Source organism: Quercus suber, unplaced genomic scaffold (genome assembly GCF_002906115.3).
Source record: "Quercus suber isolate HL8 unplaced genomic scaffold, Cork oak 2.0 scaffold_82, whole genome shotgun sequence".
NCBI classification, from domain to species: Eukaryota; Viridiplantae; Streptophyta; class Magnoliopsida; order Fagales; family Fagaceae; genus Quercus; species Quercus suber.
In genome coordinates, this window is record NW_027069547.1 from 1613941 (window position 1) to 1623828 (window position 9888).

The 9888-nt window shown below is 36.1% G+C and overlaps 1 protein-coding gene across 6 annotated transcripts; it reads right to left on the reverse strand.

The window, feature by feature from the left end:
* Window positions 1-988: 988 nt before the first annotated feature.
* Window positions 989-9501, reverse strand: LOC111996022 (putative disease resistance RPP13-like protein 1). Of its 6 annotated transcripts, none has more exons than XM_065773888.1 (11): window positions 5543-9501; window positions 4962-5218; window positions 4594-4826; window positions 4330-4461; window positions 3940-4049; window positions 3161-3478; window positions 2749-3027; window positions 2484-2614; window positions 2101-2289; window positions 1523-1848; window positions 989-1403 (listed from the first exon to the last, which is right to left on the reverse strand). In XM_065773888.1, the coding sequence occupies exon 1, from the start codon at window positions 9300-9302 to the stop codon at window positions 5577-5579; it is 3726 nt and encodes a 1241-aa protein (XP_065629960.1). In that variant the 5' UTR covers window positions 9303-9501; the 3' UTR covers window positions 989-1403; window positions 1523-1848; window positions 2101-2289; window positions 2484-2614; window positions 2749-3027; window positions 3161-3478; window positions 3940-4049; window positions 4330-4461; window positions 4594-4826; window positions 4962-5218; window positions 5543-5576. The 6 variants fall into 6 exon arrangements, with proteins under 6 accessions (XP_065629960.1, XP_065629961.1, XP_065629962.1 ...); XM_065773889.1 differs by lacking the exon at window positions 2484-2614 and adding an exon at window positions 2370-2483 and having other exon boundaries at window positions 4594-4883; XM_065773890.1 differs by having other exon boundaries at window positions 2104-2289; window positions 4594-4883.
* Window positions 9502-9888: the final 387 nt, after the last annotated feature.

Consider the following 9888-nt stretch of genomic DNA (forward strand, 5'->3'; position numbering starts at 1 on the left):
AATGTCAGCATTCTTTGCTTGAACATACTCTAAATTTGATGCTTATGCAAGTCACACATACCCATTAAATATTGGATCCAAACAGCTTGCATACTTTAAGAAGAACATCTACCAATGGTAACTTACGAGGAAGAGGATGGTATAATTGGTTACCTGATGCTATTGGAAGCTATATATATCTGCAGATTCTTGGAATTTCTTTTAGATAGAAGAAACCAGTAATGATTTCAATTTTCAGGCACTGTTACTACTTGTAGGCATGTTTCATCTAAAAATGGCGAGTGTGTTTGGAGCCGAACTTGGGGAATTCTTCACTATTTATTTGTTGAATGTGCTTATACAGCTAATAACTGGAAAATTTTGTTGAAAAGATTTTTTATATGAAAAATATGTGAGATGTAAAGATGTGGAAATAGCTTGGGCAGCAAAGTATGTCAGGAACATGTTATTGTTTGCATTTTTCCAGACTCCAGAGGCTCACTGTCTTAGGAAAGAAACAGACTCTTTTAGGGGTTGGAGTTCAAGTGTTTCGGAGTTCAAGTGTTTAGTGTATAATAAAAGCTGTAGAGTGGGAGATTAGTGGTGGGAGTAAAAGAGTTCAGTATGTAACAACAGGTGGAGTTTTAGCACTAGAATTTGGTGAAGTAGATTAGTTACACAGTTTACACTTCTTCACAGCATCTAATTCCTCAGTGATATTGTTTTTGGTGTAGTTTTATGTCTGTAATTGTTTTTGACCACTAACCCTCAACTTTTGAGGTTTAGCAAATCACGTTCTCAATAGAACCATCTGGAAGGCTTTTCATAGTAGTGTTGCCAAGAAAATCTTTAAGCTTGTATTCTTATTTTCAAAATATAATTTTCCACTGCCACAATGTTAATCAGGTTCAGTTGAGTCGATTGTATGTCTCTGTTTCTAAGATTCCTAATGAAATCTCAATAGCATTGGAAAAGTACGACAAAATATAAATTCAAGAATATTTTGGAGTACATCCAATCAAACTCATTTAGAAAATGGTCGAATTCTTGATATGTAACAATCACAATTGATATTACATAAATTGCCTAAGCGTTATGTTTCCAATCAAATTTTGAATCTGAAAACTGGAGCTACACAGTTCTCTCCATGGCTTTTCATTGTACCAGTTCACACATGGAGGTCCAAACTTGATATGAAGTTAAATAGAACAGGGTAGCAGGACAGATACCATTGCTGCTTTTTGGATGTAAGTTTAGCTCTTTGGAAGCTTTGGTTGTAGAAGGTCAAATTTGGTTGGTAGCAGCCACCTTGGATCTTAAAACCAAGCCTATAAATATTGTACTCATCAATAGGATGATGTCAAGCAATTGTCAGGTATGTTATTGTTGGAAGCCTACATGTTGCACATATTGTGCTTGAAAACCTGCAAAATAGTTTGAATTTAAACATCATTCAGGATTGAGGTCCAAATTTTATGTAGGAAGCACAACTCAATTGAACAAAACTAAACCACTGAGCACTCTTTGGTTTGAAAACACGTACTAGTTATTGCTGGTATTGACATGACGGAGCCTCAAGAATGGCCCTGATCTTTCATGGAACAAGCACCTAAGCCATCTTGGGAAAGTCTGCCCCTCTATACCTCCCGCATCACAATCTCAGCATAGGAAAATTTAGATTATTGATAGTAATGACGGAGTTTCACATCCCCACTGCTGAGGACTGCAAGGACAACGAGAGCAGTGATGTGCTGAGCCTTTTGAACTCACTGGAGTGTGGAAGAGAAGAAATAACCAAAATTCTGGAGAGGACTGACTTTTTTCTATCCACCATCAATTCCCAAAGATCAGAGAGAGGTAGTTTTTGACCTGATAATGTACACTTCATTTAAACAGGTGCATATGGAATATACAAAATGTCCATGCCATTGTGGTAGTATAGCACATATGTTTGGATAACAGAACGAATGATGGCTGTTTGGTCATATCAAGCAAGGTCATGGGTGCAAATAACATAAACGGAATAAAATAAATAAATAAGACAAACAAAGGCATACTACTCGTCAATATCAATCACCAAAATATTCCAGAAATAGTAAGAAATAGTGATGATGAACTTACCACCTTTAAGAGCATCATCCGTCCAGCATGGATTTTTTTTGTGTTCCAAGACTTGCAGGCCCACATAGTTTTCATTATAGACAACAAAACAAGAATTCCAAGTAGGGACCTCCAGTGGAAAAGACTCCATTAGTTGATTTCTTCATGATTTAAAACTCCAACAGGGGATTCCACCCACATGTGACGTGTCTGTTACATCCAGAATGTGGCATTTAGATAATTATATGGATGAGCATTACAAAGCTGATTACTTCTAATGAGTTCAATACCATTTTTTACTATTTTTATTCCATTTCTTATTCGTAGTATAAGTAATTTCTGCTTTCCTCTTTTGCGAAGAGCAAAGGTAAATGGTAAGAATGGAAGCACAGTGTGAAGCTGACCTGCATTGTTCAATCAAAAGAACTTCTTTCAGTAAGACTGAGAAGTGATTTTTAATCTAAAAAATGTGATCATGGAAGCCACAAGTCTGCGCTATGTTCCATGTGCCGCTTGTCAAATGTGGTCAACTATCCTGCCATATTTCTCAAGACAAATGTCACAATCACATTTTGAACTTCTTATAGTTTAAATTGTTAAAAGAATAAATCTGTTAGTCATCGAATACATAAGATTAAGGAAAAATAATAATAATAAAAATTGAACTACCAGAGACTTGTCATTCCCTCAATCTCCCACTTTCTTGCTGTACCACCAGGAGTTTGGACTCAAAATGAAGGAGCTGAATAATGCTGCAGGCCCCCCTAGTTGAAATGTGGGCAAAGTAGTCAAGTAACCATAAATCCTCAAGATAAGAATATTTTTACTAGTGACCTGGAAGCATATTAGAAATTTAGGTGTGACTGATGTAAGAGGACAAGTAGCCACTGATATCACGCCAAATATATGCTGAGCTTGTGTTTCACTTGTTGACAAATTAAAGTGAATCTGCACAAGAATTCATTCCCTTCAGCAATTTTTGAATGTTGCTCGAAACCTCTCATATCTGTTTTATCAGTTTTAAAAATCATTTAAAAAAGCAGTAAACTAACTTGATACTAAGCTGGTTGTAAAGAAGTACCTGACAATAAAATTGAGTCATGTTGCTAGCTATCTCTTGTGTGGAGCGAAACAAGGTATCGGGCCTCTTCAAGAGTTATAGCACCAACCAAAACTTTATAATTGATTCTTATGCAGGGGATGCAAGTCTTCTGGCAAGATTTTCCCCTTATTTTGGCATAATTTCTTCTTTGTCATACAGATCAGGAGGCTTGAATTGAGCTTGGCCTTGTACCCTGATAATTTATTTTCTATGACTCATGTATAAGAAACTAAAGCCCTTCTCAAGTAACCAAACATTATGAATGCCTTTTCTTGGGTTGCTCAGTTAAAGTTTATTCTGCAAAAAAAAATCAATAAATTAAACAATCACCAGGGTTATCAACAATTGCATGCAGTTATTGATTTAAGTGTGCAGAAATCGAACATCATCATTTTCAATTAGTGAGGAAGACAATAGCAAAAGTTTTTAAAATTAGGGATATCCTAGTAGTGACTATATGAATTGAAAAGCAATGCAGTAATAAAAGATTTAAGATTTTGGGCTGAAGGAACATGAAAAGCATTATTTAAATAAGATTTAAAACATTTCAGCCTTAGAGAAAAAATTCATACTACACAGAGTTCTATTTCTTATTTTAGTTACACAAGAATTAATCGTTTCCACATCAAAGAAAAAAAACTTGAATTGATTTTCGAACATGTCATTTCTTAATCCTTTTTATTTTCCTCCATTGTAAATCACGTTTTTTCCTCTCCAAAAATTGAAAGAAATAAGAGGAAGAAATAGGGAATACTCACCAGCATCATTCAATCAAAAGATTCTCATGCTTAAAAAATTCAGCAACTGTTGAAGGTATTAAAGCAACACTTGCTTCAAAGTACCCCATTGTCCACCTGAGATTAAAAACCTGCCATATTGTGCCCTACTCAATTGCCAATATCACAAAACGTACACTGTACTTGTAAAACAAATTTATTAATCATCAAAGACATATAAATGCTGGAAAGTACTCTGTGGCATTTAGATGATTATATGGATAAGCATTCAAAGCTGATTACTTCTAATAATTTCAATACCATTTTTTACAGTTTTTATTCCATTTCTTATTCGTATTATAAGTAATTTCTCCTTTACTCTTTTGAGAAGAGCAAAGGTAAATGGTAAGAATGGAAGAGTGTGAAGCTGACCTGCATTGCTTAATCAAAAGAACTTCTCTCACTAAGACTGAGAAGTGATTTTTAATCTAAAAAAATGTGATAATGGAAGCCACAAGTCTGCACTAGGTTCCACTTGCCGCTTGTCAAATATGATCAAATATCCTGCAATATTTCTCAAGACAAATGTTACAATCACATTTTGAACTTCTTAATGGTGTAAATTGTTAAAAGAATCAATCTCTTAGTCGTCAAATGCATAAGCTTAAGGAAAAATAATACTAATAATTGAACTACCAGAGATTTCATTCCCTCAATCTCCCACTTTCTTGTTGTACCACCAGGAGTTTGGACTCAAAATGAAGGAGCTAAATAATGCAGCAGGTTCCTCCAGTTGGAATGTGGGCAAAGGAGTCAAGTAACCATAAATCCTCAAGATAAGAATATTTCTTTTAGTGACCAATAGGCTCTGATATCACACCAAATAGATGCTGGGTTTATGTTGAACTTGTTGACAAATTAAGGTGAATCTGCACAAGAATTCCTTCCCTTAACAGTTTCTGGATATAGCATGAAGCATCTCATATCTGTTTTATAAGATTTAAAAAATCATTAAAATTGAATCGTGTTGCTAAGTTGATACTTAGCTGGTTGTAAAGAAGTACCTGGCAATAAAATTGAGTCGTGTTGCTAGCTATCTCTTGTGTGGAGCAAAACAGGGGATTGGGTCTCTTCAAGAGTTTTAGCACCCACCAAAACTTTATAATTGATTCTTATGTAGGGGATGCGAGTCTTGCACGATTTTTCCCTTATTTTGGCATCATTTCTTCTTTTTCATATAGATAAGGAGGCTTGAATTGAGCTTGGTCTTATACCCAGATAATTTAATGCCTCTTCCTGAGTTGCCCAGTTAAGGTTTATTCTGCAAAAAAAATCAACAAATTAAGCAACCACCAGGATTTTATTGTTCTCTAATAAAATTTAAAGAGACAAGGATATTAACAATTGCATGCAATCATTAATTTAAGTTACAGAAATCAGACATCAATTACATCATTTTCAATTAGCAGGGAAGACAAAAGCAAAAAATTTAAAATCAGGGATAAGACCTAGAGTTTTTTGTTGCAATTTAAAAATTATAAAAAAAAAATTATTAAAAAAACTAATTCTTTGAAAAGGAATTTTAGGTGATAGCAATAAGTAGAGGACGGAAGTTAATATTATATTAATTACAGAAAGAAATTACCTGATCTGGGCAGAATCGCATGTTGACTCATAGCTCATTCGATGAATTCATCGTCAATCGCTATGTTGGGGATGTGCGCAATTTTTGGCCATTCTTCCCCCTTCTCTCTCTCACACCGTTGTTTTAGAAGAGGGCAGTTGTTAATAATTAGAGAAGAAAGAGTGGTGGGAAAGCCCTCTTCTGGTAAGCACTGGAGGTTATTGCATTCACAAATTCTCAAGGTTTTAAGAGAGGTGAGATGTTGAAAACCCTTGAGTGATTTCAGCTTTGGAAAATATGCAATACTGATATCTGTGAGAGTGGGAGGCAGCAACGCTTCCTCTGGAAAGGACTCCACTTCTTTGCAATTATCGTCGTAGATAGTGATCTGTCTGAGGGAGTGTAGATCTTGCAATCCCCGGGAAAATAGTTTGTCGCAGTAAGAGACGTTAAGTGTTACTAAATTTAAGGGCAAACCTCCCTCAGGAAATGATTCCAGTTTTGGACACTGAATGACTGCCAAATACTCAAGGGATGGGAATAGGGTGCGCATATTTTCAGGCAATGACTTTAACTTAGGGCAACCGACGATCGAAATCGATATCAAATTAGGGGCGCAGATACCTCCACTGAAAAATGATACAAAATTAGGGGACGAGTAAATACCCAAACGAGTGAGTGAACTAAGATCACGGTAAGATTCCTTTGATACGAAAAGAGATTCAAGATTTTTACTTTCATACACTATGAGAGATTTGAGTTTTGGGTACGACTCTAAGGGAAAAGACCAGAGTGAATCAGAGTCATCCCATATACTCAAACTTTCAAGAGAAGGATAGCAATGGCCAGTTGTGATCTGAAATGTTCCTTGGATGTAAAGTGATTTTAATGTAATGGGTACACCACTTCCTGGGACAGCGAGACACGTCATAAGCTCCGCAAACGACTGCAAGAAGATGCGACCTCCTCTAATAAAGAGGTAATCCAACTTGGGTGGTAATTCCTTCAACACTACCTTATCACAATCACTTAATTGCAATTCATTGAGAGTTGGAGCTCTAGGAACTGAAGCAACAAGTTGCTGACATTTTGCAATTAGAAGTTTGATTAAAGAGGGAAGCTGACTGGGTAGACCACCGCTTAGCTTGGGACATTCACTTATGCAAAGCTCTTTGAGAGTAGAGAAAACTCCAACCCCATCTTCATGTTCGCCTTCAAATAAAAACCATTCCTGCCACTCTGGCATGTCTCTAAAGCTTAATACTTCAAGGGATCTAAAAGGCTTAGTTGTAGAAGAAGCATCCCCATAGAACTCACGATCCACACGCAATACAAAATGAAAACCTTGAATATAGAGTTTCTTGAGGACAGGTAGGTGCCCAAGTGAAGGCAAGGATGAGCAATACTTACAATTGGCAAGGCGTATAGACACCATATTGGAGAAAGAACAATCTTCTAACCAATTTGGAAATTTTGTACCCCCGTAATCTTCAATGGTGAGAGACTCCAATTTCGAATGAGGACACAATTGCTCAAGAACATCTCTTTCCTTTTCTGAATTTCCAATGTCAAAGCCACATTGAAACACCAACTCAGATAAGTGCTGCTTATTCTTCAAATTAACCTCCCTAGCATCTCTAGCATGATGAACGTTTTGCAAGTTTAAAATGGACAATGCTCCAGAAAGATGATGGAGCTCCCCTAACTCCTTAATACTTGACCCAGAATGTTTGCCCACAACAAAAGTAGTTAATTTCACAAGATTTCCCAATTTACCCATATGCAGCGGCATCTCTTTCAATTTTGTACCAACTAAATCCAAGTGGCGCAAGTTGACTAATCTCCACATCTTGGTAGGCAACTCAATAAGGGAGTCACAATTCGCCAATAACAAGGTTTGCAATTTATACAAATTACATAGAGAATCTGGTAATCGTTTGATTGGAGTGTAACTGAGATTTAAATAGCGTAGATGTTTAAAATTGCCAATAGAATTAGGCAATTTCCTCATGTTTCTATAGCAAGAAAATGATAGTACTCGTAAGCACTTAAATGTCAACAACAAATCATCTATCATCACTGTTGATATCTTATTCAATTGCCATCGATACGATGACAAATCTAATCCAAGGAAGGTTCGCAAATCCTTGGCCTTGTAAGACAACTTAAATTTCTTCGAGGCATCATATTCAGTTCTAACATATGACAAATGGCGAGTCTTTCTTGTGATTACACAAGACTCAATGTTCTCCAGCTTGAAACAAAACTCTCCGCTTATAAATATTGCCAAGTCATTGAATAAGTCATGCATTACGAAACATGATTGGTTGCTACTTGATCGTTGAAAAAATGATCTAGATACCAAATCCTCAAAGTATTGTTCACCTATTTCTTCCATTCTTCCATTTCCTTCGTATTGCTGTAATAAATCTTCTGCCATCCACAATAGGACCAATTCTTCCTTTTTAAATTCATAATCCTTTGGAAGGATTGAGCAATAAGCAAAGCAACGTTTCAAATATGGTGGAAGATAGTAGTAGCTCAATCTTAGAGCTGGAAGAATATTAATGTCTCCTTTTGGTAAATCCCATATATCACTCTTCAAAATCTTTGTCCACTCTCTTGGATTTTCTTCAAACCGTAGCAAACCCCCAAGTGCTTTTGCAGCTAAAGGCAAACCTCTACACTTTTGGACAATTTTTCTACCGATTTCCTCAAGGATTGGAAATTCACCGGAGCTTCCATTTTTAAATGCATGTTTTTCAAATAACGACCAACATTCTCCGATTGACAATTCATTTAGAATATAAGATGAAACTGTGCCTACTTTTGATGCAACTATTTTACTGCGAGTCGTAAGAATAATCTTAATCTCCTGTGCCCCACATTTGAAAACTTTAAGTAATTCAACCCAATCATCGTAGTTCTCATTCCAAACATCATCTAAAACTAGGAAAACTTTCTTCTTCTGGAATTTCTCTCTGATCTTATTTTGCAGCAAATTCATAGTGTGAATGTTACAAGCAGATGAAGTGACCTCTTCAAAAATAGTTTTTGCAATTCTAAAATAATCATAATTTTCTGAAACGCAAACCCAGGCATTAAGGTCAAAACTCTCCTTGACTCTCTTGTCATTGTATATAAGTCGAGCAAGAGTTGTTTTACCAACCCCACCCATACCTACGATGGGAACAACACATATACCATCATCACTCGCATTATCATCTGATTGGAACTTCTCAAATATCGCCTCCATATCCTTGTCTCTACCAAACACACCATATTCTTCAGGGCAAGAAGTCGTCAATGGTCGTGATGGTAGTTCAGCAGCAGCAACCTTTTCTAGACGGAGAACATCCTTTTGTTTTGTAATAGATTCTAGTTGTTCTAGAATGTTTTCTAGTTCGGATTGTATCCTTTTGTCAAATGAATTAACAAAAGTAGAGAGAAAACCCATTACCTTACTAGTACTAGTGGATTCAGCTTCTAAGTTGGATTGCATAGCTTCGTAGGCAATCTCATCGAGGAGGTCATCCGCAACATAAACAGCATCTTTGAGCTCATCCAGCCACTTTTTCACAGCAGCGTCTGTAATTTGCTTCTCCTCCGCATCATTGAGCACAGCACCAGCAGACATCAGCTCTAACTTCAGCTTTTGCACCAAACGATCAATCAGTTTCCTTCCGTTGAGATAGTCTAGGACCTCGCGAGAAGCCGCTCGTTCAAACGCCACCTGAAGAAATGCTGAGAGAACAGCTTCACCCACCAAGGCCCCAGCCATAGTCTCTGTTCTTGGTTGAACAAGCTTGAATAAAAGAGTAAAGAGAAGTAAGTGCAATAAGGCAGAAAACAGTTTATGGTGTAGAAGACTAACTTCTTAGCAGATTTAGATAGACAGAGGTTCAATCTATTCGGCAGCTTGACTTCACTCAACACGCGTGAATGATCAAAAAGTAGTGATGGCAGGTGAGGACATGGCGATTATGATTGGCACAGAGTGAATATATAATAAAAAAGAAATCCTATTCGTTGGAAGAAAGTGCTTGGCTATTTCTTTGAAAATTATTTTCAGCATCTTTCTACGTTCTTACTTTATTGATAACAATTTTTCCCCCCAAATTAATTAAAGAGGGTCTCTAGGAAAAAGGGCCATTTACCACCCTATAGATGAATTTTTTTTTTTTTTTAAAATATAAATTTCACTTTAGTCTAATTTAATTGTATGTGTGTATATATATATATATATGTAAAGTTCACTTCTTACTAAACTGCATATTATTGTAGATTTCTCATTGACCATATGATTATTCTTTTTCTTAAATTTATTTTACTTTTAATTATTTTTACAATATTAAATATATAAATAT